Source organism: Octopus bimaculoides, chromosome Z (assembly GCF_046866305.1).
Source record: "Octopus bimaculoides isolate indiv1 chromosome Z, ASM4686630v1, whole genome shotgun sequence".
Classification (NCBI taxonomy): domain Eukaryota; kingdom Metazoa; phylum Mollusca; class Cephalopoda; order Octopoda; family Octopodidae; genus Octopus; species Octopus bimaculoides.
In genome coordinates this window covers 33,328,084-33,344,736 of record NC_142944.1, presented here as the reverse complement: position 1 = coordinate 33,344,736, position 16,653 = coordinate 33,328,084, and the positions used below count along the sequence as shown (strand labels likewise).

Genomic DNA, 16,653 nt, shown 5'->3' with positions numbered 1-16,653 from the left:
AGACTTTAATTAACATCAAAGAATTACTGTGTTAAAATTGGAATTAGAAAAAAAAAAAAAAATTCAAAAATTTGAAATTGTAGACTTACTTCTTGAAGAATAGGCACGCATACTTTGTGCATACTCATCTTTAGTGTTTGGAGGGTAACCAGATTTTGTGAAGTACACATGTATATATATGGAGCCATTGCTTAATACTGCCTGAGAGAGAGATAAAGAAAATATACAAATATTATAGTGTATTAACATGGAGAGTAAAATATATTATTAAACAAAGCATTTGCATTACACAACTAATTTGAGGAATGTATGCATGAATACATGTGTATGTTAGTATAACAAAGTAAATTATTTAGCCACAGGTCAACTCATATCAGGTAGCCCTAAGTAACTATGTGTTTAAATGGATGGTAGATACATATGGTTAAAGATTATTACAGAATTACTTACATCTAATGTGACAAAGTGATACCTACTTGGTGAAAAGGTATGTGTTGTAAAGGAGCTGGGAACAAACAGATATACGAGTTGGGAACAGTATGGTCAAATAGAAAAGAGGAAATAATCTGGATGCTCGGAGCGATGTTGTATAGCAAACCAGTTTGATAGCAGTCAACATCATAAAACAAAATATTTAATCAATGATGATATTCTTTTCTGAAATGGCGGACAGTTTTATGGTATAATAAGAAAATAAATTGTTTTTCACCTATAGACTGATAAATTACTGAGATTAAAGGAATTGGATGATTTAGTTAACTGCCATGGTGTTTGAAGAATATTCTATCTTCTACTTGTTTCAGCCATTTTAATGTGGCCATGCTGGAGCACCACCTGATGGGTTTTAGTTGAGCAAATTGACCCCAGGACTTATTTTTTTAAGCCTCATACTGATCTCTTTTACTGTAACTAAGTTACAGGGGACATAAACACACATATATATGGCAGGCTTCTTTCAGTTTCCATCCACTCACAAGGTTTTGGTCAGCCTGAGGCTATAGTAGAAGAGACTTGCCCACAGTGCCACACAGTGGGCCTGAACCCAGAACCATGTCGTTAGGAAGTAAGCTTCTTACCACACAGTCACATCTGCATCTATCACACAACCACACCTGTGTAACTCTTTAAAAATAAAGTCAGCTATGACACAAAGTATCAAACATTTAAACTTCAAATAGAAAATGAAATTTGAGACAAACAAATGAATGACAACAATACTACTTTATACTTTTATGTAAAAACATATAATGCATACCAATTCCATGTAATTTACTCTTTAATATAGTGCTATATTAAATTTAACATATGTTATGGTCACTAAGCTTAAAATACATGTGATAGCCAGTTATAATGAAATGGAAATAAATTAATTTCAGCAATGAATAGATATTTTAAGTGCATCTTCAACATGTATTCTTGAAGGATTAGCAGGGGTGTTAGCATTAGTTTTATCAGTTTTTCTAATTTTCCTTTACTTCAGGATCAAGATTACTTACACATTCATGGTTAATGGCATAAATTTCTTGCTATTATATTGTAAAATTATTTGCCTGCCCAATTGTGATGGCCATGCATCTTTTTTGTTTCTTTTCTAAGGAGAAAGGAAGAATTAACACAATAATATGGCATAAAATGAAGTAGTTAAGAATTCTAAACTATTCCGGCAATGAAATTACTAAGTGAAAATAAGGTTGTGGATCATTTGGAAAGACTGACAATGAAATAAATCCATCAGGACAAAATTTTTGATACAGAATGGTGTTCATTTCCTGTCTTCTGTGAAAAATATGTCTAGCCTTGGGAAATATTATCTCACTTGGTAAGAGCATCTGATCATAGAAAATCTGCCTCAGCTAATTGTCTGACCCATGCAAGCTTGGAAAGTAGATGTTAAAAAATGGTGACAGAGTGCAAAACATCCTTATGAGGTAAAATGTTGCTATTTAGCCCTAAATCAGACTGACGATCAAAGGTGCTCAAATTTAACAACCCTATTTTCTTTTACTTTTTCAAGAATAGGGTACCTCAAAGTAGTGGATTGGCAGAGCTATGGTATTAAGTGATAACCCTTCAAGTTCTGAATTCAAATACCTTTCAGCCTGGATGTGAACAGAATTATAATAGATTAGGAGGAACCAATGTACCCTTTTATTTCTTGCACATGTCACGGTGAGAGTTGAGGAAGATTTAGCTGCTATTTCTAACAATTTGGACAATCAAATAGATGTTGCCTTGTTAAGTTAGCGAAGTAAGGAGTTGATATTATTTGTTGATTTAAACTAAAGCTTATAGCTGCTTTGAGCTAATAGTAATATAAAAATGCTCCTTCCATAAAGTTTATCCTATAGAGCAAATGTAGTTTGGTAAAATGCAAAAAGTATGTGAAACAGAAAAATTATGAAAATAGCTCGAAATTTTAACCTTTTCAATAATACCTACCTGAGACCACCCGTTATTTTATGATATAAACTTATTTCAAAGTCACCTAACTTTCAGCCTATCAAAATTTCATCTTAATACAGAAGTAGTTTACTAAATTCTTTAGAATGTTCAAAATAATTGAAACAAAGGAAGTGAGAAATACTTTAGCAAAAGAGTTAAAAATTCCTTGGATGAGGAATGTCAATGAGGTGAAGAACTATTCTTGTCAGAACCAAGACACCAGATGTTGAAATTAGTTTCAATATGATTAGTGAGTTAACTGAGAAAATATAAAGACTGCAAGCCAATCAGCAGTAATTGCTTAAGTGTTGAAGATATCAGATTATATCAGCCATGTTAATGACTTGCTAATTAATTAAATACTATGGAAAGGTGTTATAGCCAACAACAAGTTTATTAAAAGCAAAAGTGATGTAGAAAAGTGGGGCAGTTAGGGAGGTATTCACACTGAGAAACTAAATCTTAAAATTACTTGATAGAATCTGGGTTTGTCGCAGGAAGGAGACCCACACATTATATATTTCGAGTGAGACATCATCTCAGAGAAGGTATGTATGTTACAAGTGTCACACTATGTAATCTGAGAACTCCATTAGTAGAAGTCCTAAAGAGTGATGTAAAGAAAGTTAGGGTTAACTGTAAGTTCAGGATTTAGTGAACACCAAAGTTCTATTTTCAGAGTATTTCTATTCATTAAAGTTCTTGAAAAGTGGAGTGAGATAATCTGCAAGATTGACAGAAAACCAACACAAGGCGGAGAGCTGGCAGAAACGTTATCACGCCGGGCGAAATGCTTATCGGTATTTCGTCTGCTGTTACGTTCTGAGTTCAAATTCCGCCGAGGTCGACTTTGCCTTTCATCCTTTCGGGGTCGATAAATTAAGTACCAGTTACGCACTGGGGTCGATGTAATCAATTTAATCCCTTTGCCTGTCCTTGTTTGTCCTCTCTGTTTAGCCCCTTGTGGGCAATAAAGAAATAAGAAAACCAACACTAGAAAATTCAAACTGGCTGGTTAGATTTTATTGCTAGTTTTGTTACACAGGTGATTTATTTTAGCACTGAAGGTGAACGTTGAGAAAGTATAATTGTAAGGAAGGATTGAAAGAAATTTAGGGAGCTTCTTCAAGCAATAAACAGAGTCTTCTGTAAAAAGGATACTGGAAGAGAAATAGACACTGAATGTGGAAGATAGGAGGTGTGAGATGTGAGAGTATTACACACAATGTTAAGTGCAAGACAACTCAAAGTCAGCAGATGTATAAAACATAAGATGTAAATGAGACAGGGTATGGAATGTAGAGGATCTATTCTAATTGGAGAAAAATGATGTTCATATGATTGATCATATATCTGTGTACACATACATACACACATATATGTATACATAAAAAAGACATGTATGCACATACATGCAAACACACACTGCTAATTTATATAATGGAGGATCTCAAGTGAGACATGTATTGAATATGAGAGATCTGTGAGGCAGAGAGAAATGAAGTGCGAGTGTGTGGGGTGGACACCATAGAAGCTAGTAGATGAATAGCTACTGAGAGCTGTTCAAGCATGTACAGAGGTGCTGTCATTAAGGAGACAGTGATGAGTACAGTAAAGAATTTAGTGAGCAGGTAGGAGTTTGCAAGGGTTCAGATATCAGCTCTCACTAATTTATTATATTCTTCCAAGCCATAATAGAAGAATTCCATGGGATACTGATTATCTTGTTCTTATAGCAGAATTAGAAATGAACTTCCAGATGTGGAAGCAAAACTTGGAATCAAAGGGTCCTAAAGTTAACTTAGCAAACACTGAAGTTCTAATAATCAGGAAAACACACTAGACACTCATCTTGTCAGGTAAATGGCTCTGTTTGGCATGTAGATGTGTTGGTAGAAATTCCATAAGGCATACTCTGTGCAAACTATGGACACACAAGAGGTGTAGTAGAATCACGAGAAGGTTAATAGATATTGTAGACTGTTTGTGGTAGGTGCATAAGTACAATAAACACTAAGAGCAGATGGTAAATAAATTTTTGGGAGCGTGGCCATTGCCAGTACCGCCTGACTGGCCCTCGTGCCGGTGGCACGTAAAAGCACCCGCTACACTCTTGGAGTGGTTGGCGTTAGGAAAGGCATCCAGGTGTAGAAACTCTGCCAGATCAGATTGGAGCCTGGTGTAGCCATCTGGTTCACCAGTCCTCAGTCAAATTGTTCAACCCATGCTAGCATGGAAAGCGGACGTTAAACAACGATGATGATGATGACTCATGAGGACCCTTGGAGATAGTAGTTGTCTATGAGCAAAAGCTCTAAATAGTTGTAAAACTTGAGCCGTGAATGCAGAGGAGGTACAAGGACATGAAAGGAAAGAATCAAGTGTGCTCTGCTGGATGTGTAACAAAGTACAAAGGTGTTGAAAGAAAAACTGGGTATTAGATGTGGAGTTCATCAAACAAGACTTCACTGGTAGGGTCATGTAATGGATATGGATGAGGACAACCACATAAAGAAGTGCTGATTGCTAAATGTGGATGGAACCTGTGAAAAAGGGAGACCCAGGAAGACGTGGGATGTAGTGAAAACCAATCACAAAATGTTGATCCTCATAGAAGAGATGATAAAGGATTGGAATGAATAGATATTGCTGTACTTGGAAAAGACTCATCCATCTCCTGTCAAGCCTTCCCCAACAATTCATCTATAGTACTACTCAATTAGGTGCTGTAAATGATGCCATTTATCCTTCTACACTTATCACTTCCTGTCTAACCCACCTCTATTTTCTTCACTCCACTATAAACAGATATTCGCTCCATTTACTCCAACCTCTTCATCTCTAATCATCTGTTACACTCTCAAGAATTTATCTACCCACTTGCCCTTTCTCTTCTAATGTTCCTATTCTCTCTCATTCACCTTGTCAACTTGAGGCAATACCCTTAAGGTACATCTCTCTCTCTCTAGCTGGGAGATACATGTATTCACCTCTTCAGCAAGAAAATATGTCCTCTGGACCTGTTGGTTCCTGTTGAACTGTCAAAGCCATACCTGCAGGGAAAAAGAGACATTAAATGATGATGATGAAGATGATGTATCATCACCTTTATTTTAATGTCAATTTTCCATGCTCAGATGAAATTTGTTGAGACATATTTAACAACTGTATACCCTTCCTGTTGCCAATCTTCACCTGTTTCCGAGTAAAGTAACAATCCTCATGGCCAGACATGCTTTCACAGAAGATTGGAAACAAAGGACACCACACTTGCATGATGGTGACATTTATTTACAACAATCACATGATATCAAGACAAGGAGAGATCAACTCAGACACACACATACACATATAATAGGCTTCTTTCAGTGGGACTGAACTTGGAACCAAGTAACTGAGAAGCAAGATTCTTAACCATGCCAGCACACACACATACACTATTAAGTTAGCTGTAAGGTGGAGAATAAATAAGTTAAAAGAGTGGTGAGACTTTAAGTATATCAGCTGATGTAGATAAGAGAAATAAGTACACTAAGTATAGACATAGACAGGATGTGAATAGATGAGTGCAGGGTGAAGAAGTGTTGTGCTGACATTGGAACATACAAGCAGTAAAGGCAGCAAGTGGGAAAGATGTTCAGTCTTTCACAAGAAACAACAAAACATTAACACAAGTGGCATATGTTAGACTGCAGACATTTTTGACTTTTGTCAGCCTGGAGAAAGAGATCTTAAAAATGACAAATAGAAATTTGTATCAATATCCAATATTAACTTCAAGTTCTTTGTATAGCAAACATGTATATGTAGTGTGAGTAACAAGGCAATAGGAATATCTAATGTGAACTGAACCTACATCTTATTAATAACTCAATTTATTTAGTCTACAGATACTCCATTTACATATCATTTACAAATCCCCAACTATGCACTTGTTTTGCTCATGTCCTCCTGCTCCCTGTGACCTCGTCAGCTACTTCATAATCCCAGTGTTGGTTGTATGAATCTATAACACTATAGGTGGCGAGCCGGCAGAAACGTTAGCACACCAGGCGAAATGCTTAGCGGTATTTTGTCTGTCTTTACGTTTTGAGTTCAAATTCCGCCGAAGTCGACTTTGCCTTCCATCCTTTCGGGGTCGATAAATTAAGTACCAGTTACACACTGGGGTCGATGTAATCGACTTAATCCTTTTGTCTGTCCCCTCTATGTTTAGCCCCTTGTGGGCAATAGAGAAATAAGAATCTATAACACTACATTTCCCACAGTCGTCATTATTATGGATCATATTGCTTGAAATTTCAGCTAGGAACCTTTTGATAGGATTATCCTGCTTTATGAAAACACAAAATATCAATAAGAAGTGAGTTAGTTTCCACAATAATTGAAATATGATGTTTTATGGTTGTGAGATGTAACTACTGAATGAATGTTGTCGAAGATCTATTGAGACTAGAGTGATGAGAGTTGTGTTTGATATATTGAATATATGCTACTAAGTAATCACCATCATTTAAAGTCTGTTTCCATGCTTGCATTGGTTAGATGGTTTGACAGGAGCTGGTAAGCTGGAGATTTGCACCAGGCTCCAGCTGTCTGTTTTGGTTTGGTTTCTAGAGCTTGATACCCTTCCAAATGCCAACCATCTTACAAAATGTACTGGATGTCTTTTACGTGTCACCGACACAAGTGCCTTTCACGTGTCACCGACACAAGTGCCTTTCACGTGTCACCGACACAAGTGCCTTTCACGTGTCACCGGCACGGGTGCCTTTCACGTGTCACCTGCACGGGTGCCTTTCACGTGTCACCGGCACGGGTGCCTTTCACGTGTCACCGGCACGGGTGCCTTTCATGTGTCACCGGCACGGGTGCCTTTCATGTGTCACCGGCACGGGTGCCTTTCATGTGTCACCGGCACGGGTGCCTTTCATGTGTCACCGGCACGGGTGCCTTTCATGTGTCACCGGCACGGGTGCCTTTCATGTGTCACCGGCACGGGTGCCTTTCATGTGTCACCGGCACGGGTGCCTTTCATGTGTCACCGGCACGGGTGCCTTTCATGTGTCACCGGCACGGGTGCCTTTCATGTGTCACCGGCACGGGTGCCTTTCATGTGTCACAGGCACTGGCCACAACAACAATTTCATGTAGCTTGACATGTCTTCTTAAAGCACAGCAAATATGTATTGTAAGCTAAAATACATATGGGGTTCTGAATTAGAGCAACAAGGAATGTGAATATTTTTTTCTTTCTTTTGAAATTGACAAAATAAAGACTTATTAAATAAGAACATGGTTTTTTAAAGAATCCCATGTATTGTTCCTAATGTGTAAATGGGAAGAAATGCAAAGAAATTTGAAGAACAGTGTTGAATCAAAACAAATATTATTAATATGTTTCTGTATTCAGAATTTATCAAGATACATGCAATACTTCACATGAAAAGTAATCAAGAAATGCGTTAGAAAATATGTCTCTTAACTTTTGATTCAGAAAATATGATTTAGCCTCATAAACTGTATTTTCCCCTCTCTCCTTTGGAAAATAAATATACAGGGAAAGAAAGAAAATACAAAGACTGCAATAAGAATGGAATACTAGCATGATATAGACCTTTGGTTTCGTTTTGTGCCAGGAAGAAGCACTACCGATGCTATATTCCTGGTAAGGCAGCTGCAGGAGAAGTACCTAGCCAAAGATAAACACCTGTATTTGGCTTTTGTTGACATGGAGAAAGTCTTTGACTGGGTTCCCTGATCCTTTATCTCGTGGTCAATGTGGAAACTGGGGATAAACGAGTGGTTCATGAGAGCTGTACAAACCATGCACAGGGATGTTGTCAGTAAAGTGAGTGTTGGCAATAAATATAGTGATGAATTCAGGGTTCAAGTAGAGATTCACCAAGGATCAGTCCTCAGCCCCTCTTGTTCATCATAGTCCTCCAGGCAATAACAAAGGAATTTCAGATGGGCTGCTTCTGGGAGCTCTATGCCGATGACCATGTTATTATAGCTGAATCATTACCAGAACTAGAGAAGAAATTTCATGTGTGGAAGCAAGGTCTAGAATTGAACTGAATTAACCTAGGAAAAACTAAAGTCTTTGTAAGTAGGAACGCAGTCAAATCACAAATCCCTTCAGATAGATGGCCCTGCTTGATCTGTAGGAAATGTGCAGGTAGAAAGAAGTTCCATAAGATGTACTAGTGCAAGCTATGGACACATAAAAGGTGCAGCAATATCAGAGAAAGATTAACTGTGGGAAAATAGTTTTTGTGTGTGGATACAAAAAATGTACAGAAAATAGACGCCATCAAATGCCAGGTGGGATTCCTAGAAGTAGTTGATAGTTTCCATTATCTAGGTGACCAAATTAGCAGTAGAGGTGGATGCTCTGAGAGCGTAGCTGCAAGAATAAGAATAGGCTGGGCAAAGTTCACAGAGCTGCTACTTCTGTTGGAAACATAGGGCCTATCCTTCAGAGTGAAAGGCAAACTATGATGCCTGTGTGCAAACTGTTATGCTATATGGCAGAGAAACATGGGCTGTGACTGCTGAGGACATGCGTAGGCTTGAAAGAAATGAAGCTAGCAATGTCAGTGTGCATGTACAACAGAGTGTAAGCAGTGAGAGAAAAGTTGGGCATAAAAGGCACCAGATGTGATGTACAAGAAAGACAACTGAACTGGTATGATCACGTGATGTATATGAATGAAGACAACTATGTAAAGAAGTGCCAATCTCTAATTGTGGAGGGAACCTGTGGAAGAGGTAGACCCAGGAAGACAAGGGACGAGATGGTGAAGCATGATCTTGAATGTTGAGTCTCATCGAGGCAATGACTAGTGACTGAGACCTTTGGCAATATGCTGTGCTTCAGAAGACCCATCAAGTCAAATGAAATCGTAATTGTGACCAATGCTGGTGTCACGTAATGTGCACATGTGCCAGTGGCACGTGAAAAGCACCTTTTGAGCATTGGGCCTCATAGAGGCAATGTGGCTGACGCCAGTGTCGCGTAACTAGCACTCATGTCAGTGACACACGAAAAGCACTTTTTCAGTGTTGGGCCTCATGGAGGCAATGACAAATGACCAAGACCTTTGGCAATATTCCATGCTTGAGTAGAAGACCCAACAAGCAAAGTGAAATTGTAGTTGTGGCAGATACTGGTGTCACACAAATGATGCCTATGCCAGTAGCATGCAAAAGCACCCATGACACTCTCGGAGTGGTTGGCATTAGGAAGGGCATCCAGCTGTAGAAACCAGGCCAAATCAAATTGGAGCCTGGTGCAGCTCCTCAGCTTACCAGTCCTAGTCAAACTGTCCAACCCATGCCAACATGGACAATGGATATTAAATGATGAATAATTGGAAGGAATTTAAAGAACTAGTACCTTTTATTGATAACTTTATATTTACATTAGATTTTGTATCGTTAATTATGTCTCTCTATGGACCAGCCATTAGTTAATTGTTTTTACATAAGTAAGAGTGACAAAGGATTGTCTGTGCAACCTGAGTGATACAAATGTCAGTAGAATTTTCATTAAAAGGTATGGTCAGTAGGTTTTCTCACTAGTATTTATCAGTTACTGATATACATAACTGAAAAGTAGATACACATATATATATATATATATATATATATATAGACGAAATAGAGGGGGATGCAGCTTCACACAATGTAGAAGACAACTGGACGCTTCTACGAGACAACCTGCTGAGGGCCACTGACCAGATCTGTGGATGGTGCAAAGTCCCCTCTCGACCGAAAATAACGTGGTGATGGAACAATGTTGTTGACAGGGCTATTAGACAAAAGAAACAGGTTTGGAAAGACTGGATGAAAGGTGGTAGCAGGGAATTGTATCAGACTGCGAGAAGGGAAGCTAGGCGACAGGTTTATTTAGTCAGAGGGGAAGCAGATAGGAAAAAGTTTGCCAATGTTCTGTGCCGTGAGGACCAAAGTATTTCGTGTTGCAAGACAGTGTGTGAAAGAGAATCGTGATGTTGTGGGAGAGAAATGTGTTCGCATGGATGATGGTACGCTTGCACTAAACGAGGCTGCAAAGAAAGAGGTTTGGAGACGCCACTATGAAAGATTGCTCAATAAAGAGAATGAATGTGAGAAAGAAAGTCTGCCGAATGTCGACCCAACAGAGGGACCAGCAATCCGAGTTGACAGTACCATGGTAGATAAAGCAATTAAGAGTATGAAGACAGGGAAAGCCCCCAGCCCATCAGGAATCACGGCAGAGATGCTCAAAACATCTGGCAGTGTCGGCTATAGCCTAGTCACCCGTATTGTTAACCAGGTGATACACGAAGGAGTCATACCCAATGACTGGTGTAGCAGCACCATAGTCAACTGCTACAAAGGTAAAGGTGACGCTTTAGATACAAATAATTACAGAGGTATCAAGCTTTTAGATCAGGTAATGAAAGTCACGGAGAGGGTCATAGCTCAACTGCTTAGAGAGCGAGTCAGTTTAGATGAGATGCAGTTTGGGTTTGTGCCTGGGAAAAGCACCACTGATGCTATATTTCTGGTAAGACAACTTCAGGAGAAATACATAGCCAAGGATAAACCTCTGTACCTGGCTTTTGTTAACATGGAGAAAGCCTTTGATAGGGTCCCCCGATTCCTCATCTGGTGGTCAATGAGGAAACTAGGGATAGAAGAATGGTTAGTGAGAGCTGTGCGAGCCATGTACAGAGATGCTGTCAGTAAGGTGAGGGTTGGCAATGAGCACAGTGAAGAATTCCGGGTAGAGGTAGGGGTCCACCAAGGTTCTATCCTCAGTCCCCATCGGATGTTAAACGATGATGATGATGATGATATATATATATGTATGTATTATATATACACATCAATATATATGATTGGCTTTTACTTTGCTTCTTTATCAAATTCCACTCCCACTGCATTAGCCAGCCTATGGCTATTTCACAAAATCTGTTTGTTTTAAGTGTAATTGATTGACAATTACATAAAGTACAAATGAAGTTATAAGACAAAGACTGTATGGTGGTCTCTATCACGCACTAATGAGAATTCAATCGTTCCATCAACTGAATTACTTGCTCCTGATTAATGTGTATGTTACTGAGTATATCACAGATACACAAACTCTTAACATATTTACCAGGCAGAATCAGCATGGCAAAGTGTGTGTGTGTGTGTGTGTGAGACAAGGCTGTACTTTTGAAATAGGTGTTCAATCAACCTAATGGGCTTCTACACAGTTTCCATTTTACCCAGTCTCACTCACTCAACCTGAAGCTATAGAAAATGACATTTGCTCAAGATGCCAGGCAATTGTGAAGCAAAACTTTTAACCAATTGGCTATATAGTAAACTACTGAACACATATTCATCAGTACAAACTACACTGCTACTAGTGCTGCCACTACCTTCTATCCTACAGTACTGTTCTTACTCCAATATGACTGGCCAAACAACAGATTTCACTACCTACTTCACAGTTGAGCGGTCAATTGTAAAATAGACATTTTCTGTATCAGAAACCCCCTTATTTTTAAAGTGTTCATGTTTGAATTTAAATATTCCAATATAATATTATGTTAAATCATAACGTTAACATAAATTTAATAATGACAGTTATTTTACTAAATCCCACCATATTTTTGATTATTTTCAAAAGTAAATGAAAGCCATAGAATGTGTATTTGCGAGAAATATAGATGCAAACAGGAAACATTTTGGACTGATTACATAAATTAGAACATTTATCACTAGTGGTGTCACAACTGTGGCTTGGGAAGAGTTTTGTCATGATAGACATGGAATGGGATTATTAGTGTTAACGATGTTAAATGATAGAATGAAATATGCAAGAAGCTTCAAAAGACCCTTGAGCATTTAAATGATAAATGGATTAGAATACTAGAGAGACAAACATATGGCTACAGAAAGTATACTTTGATGAATAATCAAAAATGTAAAACAGAGGGGGAAAAATGCATGTAAAGGATAAAACAAATATCATTAATAAAGTAAAAAAAGAAAAAGAAAACCATTTACTAACATCTGACAAGGCGAGTTGTCTTTGGTTGTTATAAGAACCATCCTTATATATTCCAGATGCCCAATCTCCATAAACCAGACCCTTTTGGACCCAAATTTCTGATTCGGGATTGTCAAAATCAGAAAATACTTCTTGTTCTGATACATACACATACATATCCTGCAAAAGATTTTAAAAGTTGCATTGTAATCATTTTAGACAGTAACATGAAAAAAGTAAAGGAGAAAAGAGGAGGTGAGGAGAGAAGAGAAATGGTTGATAAAAATAATAGTAATTCAACTCTTATAAAATGAAAAAAAAAAGTATAACAATCATGTATACCTAAAATACTGATTACTCAAAGAAATTTTGCTGTTTACCAAAATTAAAAGCTGTATAACCAACAACTTAACATGCTTTAACCCTTTAGCATTTAAACTAGCCATGTCTGGTCCAAATATTCTGTTTTATCTTCAAATTGAGCAGATCAGGCCTATCACACCTACCCCACAGTGTCATTCTAAAAAGCAATCACATCATCAAAATCTCAAAGCTACGAGATAATGCATGATTATTCAAAACAAAGTGAATAAATAAGCATTACATTTGACAAAGTAACCTGAATGCTAAAGAGTTAATCATAAATATGATTCTATATCATCAGCCCACAAAAAGGCATATCCAAATACCAGTATGGTTTACTGGTATTAACCAGTATACTGGTAAACCATACCTGTTTCTAGACTGCAACAAGCAAACTACTTGATGAAATATATAAAACAACTTTTCACAACATCATCATTTTGATAAATTGCAATGCTGTGCTAAAGTCTAAAAATTTTATCAAGAGTAACCTCAAACTAATAAAAGAAAATTCCAAAGACTTCTTGAGATTTGTTAACATAGTCAAAAGAGAAGGAAGGAAAACCTAAAAATGTCAAGAACAGTCTTAAGAAAAATTAATAGTTGGAATTTTATCTGGAGTTATTTATTGATTAATAATTTAACAACTTGTAACTGTTTATTCTAAAAATTTACATGATCCTAATGCATAATTTCAATATGTATTTCAGCTTTAACTTAGTTGATAAGGTGGCAAACTGGAGGGACATCAAAATGTCCGAACGCCTTGCAATATTTGTTCCAACACTCAGCATTCTGAGTTCAAATCGCACTGAGGTCAGCTTGCCTCTGATCTTTTCAGGGTAAATATATAAAAAAACACCAATCCAGGATTATAGATAGGTTAGAGGAGTGGGAAAGATGCTTTGTAGTTCTGTGTCTCCACCCTCTGGAAGCAATGTTTGTAATGATACTGGTACCAAGCTAAATCATCCCAAGTTGTTGGCATTTGCCTTGGATGATACTGTCGGTTCAGAGAGGGGAGATTTGCATACATGGGCAAGTACCAGTTTCCTTCTAAAAATCTGTATAAAGAGTAAACAGCTTCAGTCATGAATGACCATGGAATTGCACTTAGAAAGTTACCCTCTGAGGCACAAGTCCAAGCAAAGTTGTTTATGTAAGATCAGCAGTCATCCCTGCATACCAGCCTCCCCTCTCTATGCCACTGATGTTATCCAAGGGAAAGGTAAAGGCCGATATAGCTTGGCACCAGTGATGTCACAACTCATTTCTACAGCTGAATAAATTGGAGCAATGTGAAGTAAAGTGTCTTACTCAAGATTACAATACACAGCCCAGTCTGGGAATCAAATTCACTAACTCATCATTCCAACCTCTGAGCCATGCACCTTCATGCTTAGCTGATATACCATTATAAATAATAATTTGGATAAAGTTATATATTTTATTCTATATGTGTCATTAATAAAATCATTATTATTCATTTTTAATTGGCATATCTAATTAACAGTAATCATTATCAACTATACTGGGCAAATATATTGTCAAATTTTAAAATATCATCTATGAAATATCAGTTAACTTGTATCTACTCAAAAGGCAATTTGGCATATAGCGATCAGCTAACACACACTAATATATAAAAAATATTTATTACAAACAGCAAGTTTGCAATAAATATACAAGAAATAGTAACATTATTGATGCTCATCTTAACATAAGCTCATTAAAGGAGAAGATATGAACTACAAAAATGTAGTGTGTGTTTTTTTTAAATTGATAAATTTAAAACTTTCAGATTGAACTTCTGAAATTGTAAGTTTCTAAATAATGGTTTTTAATTTAGGCACAAGGCCAGCAATTTTCAGGAGGGGGTTAGCTGATGCCATTGATCCTAATATCTGACCAATACTTTATTTTATCAATCCCGAAAGGATGAAAGGTAAAGTTGATTATGACAGGATTTGAACTCAGAATCAAGACAATCAGAAGAAATACTGCAAAGTGTTTTTTTCAACACTATAACAATTCTATGCATTTGTCACCTTACAGTTTCTAAATAATGAAAATTAATACTAACCATAAGAAAACCTTTTGGAAAAACATTTGAAGACGGTTCTTGGACTGTCCGACTGTCAGTAGCAGGAGTTGGTGAACGTCTGAAGTAGCTGCTTACTAAATAAATGAAAATCATTCTAATCAAAAACGTCTTTGCAATACCCCACATATTAAATCTGTTCCTCTGCTGCTGAGGCTGCTGCTGCTGCTCTTCTGTTTGCTCAACATTTTGATTTGCTGGTTCAACCTGAAAGAAAGAAAACATGAAAATATTAAATTGAAAAACCCACCAAGCAAATTCTTACAACAGAAATTTATTAATTTCTCTTTTGCATCTCTTTTGGAATGGTGAAGATCTGGAAAATCCAAGCATTTATGACATTAGGAACTAATGAAATATTGAACAGTTGTTGCTTGCCAGCTTTCTTCAGTGAATTTAACCCTTTAACATTCAAATCAGTCATATCTGGCCAAAATATTCTACTTGATTTATGTTCAAACTGGTAAGACCTAACCTCTCATACCTACTCTACAATGTCATTCTAAAAATAAAGAACTACATGATTAAAATCTCAAGACGATGAGATAATACATGATTAATACAAAACAATGTGAATAAATAAGCATTACATTTGACAGAATAATCTGAATGCTGAAAGGTTAAAATCTAAATAATAGAACATTGGTATTGGTTGAACAACAGGCAGTGAATATATACATACACAACCACTCAAATAGTACAAGAATGTTATTTGTAGAGAAAATAAAAACATTTCTTTTAAGAAATGTTAGTACCATTAACTTTGATAAATCTAAAGAAATAATGAATATATTTAAAAGCAGTATCAATATAAATCTTGTGTCTAAAACACACATTTAATAAAATATCTATACAAACTTCTTTAAATATCTTCACAAGCTGGATAATACTGTAATATCGTTTTACTACCTGTCCCAGCTCCCTGAATGTTATGGCACTGGATTGGTCTATCTTGAAATAGAGACTTGGCATACAAAGATTTAACTATGCACCTTTTGCCCATGTGAGTATTCCCACAGAGTCAGCACAGAATTTTTTCATCCATTCACCTCACATGTCCTTAAAAGTATAGTTGTCTCATACATTTCAGCTGATACCAGGTCACTAATGCTCTACCACAAATATCACATAGAGCATGATCTTTTCATATTTTTTTCCTCTCACTAGTCTCTGAACCAATCAGATTACCTACGTAACAAAGTTAACTATGCTTTATTGTCTGATTTATTTATAAGTTATATACATATGTATACATCATCATCACCACTTAATACCAGTTCTCCATGCTGGCATTGGTTGCATGGTTTCTATAGCTGAATAGCCTTCTTAACGCCAACTACTTTACAGTGTGTATTGGGTAGTTAGTGAATTTTTCAACTAAATGGGATAAGAGTGTTTCAATTAAATAAAACACACACATACAAAGCAATAACTAATTCTAACTGGCATGAATGCATCAACACTTTGCAATCAGCTTCAATGGTTCAAAAAGCAGTTCTTTTAAGATTTCCATTCATAACAAAAATTGAAAATTGATTTGAAAATAATTAAAGACTTATAATCTGTATTTGTTCTCAAGGAATTCTTTATAAATGTTTTTTAGAAATAAAATACAAGACATAAGTTATTAGAAGTAGTTATTTAAACTAGCCACATCTAGTCCAAAATTTTCTACCTGTTTTATGTTCAAACTGGCAAGATCTGGCCTCTC

At 36.8% G+C, this 16,653-nt stretch overlaps 1 protein-coding gene across 3 annotated transcripts in view; it reads right to left on the bottom strand.

Moving 5' to 3' along the window:
• LOC106874411 (putative lipid scramblase CLPTM1) overlaps positions 1-16,653 on the bottom strand; it is a 64,343-nt gene that overhangs the window by 34,482 nt on the left and 13,208 nt on the right. For all 3 annotated transcript variants that reach the window (XM_089365162.1, XM_089365161.1, XM_014922136.3), the window contains 3 exons: positions 14,925-15,149; positions 12,500-12,658; positions 90-201 (listed from right to left, as the gene is read on the bottom strand). In XM_089365162.1, coding sequence (XP_089221288.1) covers positions 90-201; positions 12,500-12,658; positions 14,925-15,149 — 496 coding nt within the window. The remainder of the gene's footprint in view (positions 1-89; positions 202-12,499; positions 12,659-14,924; positions 15,150-16,653) is intronic.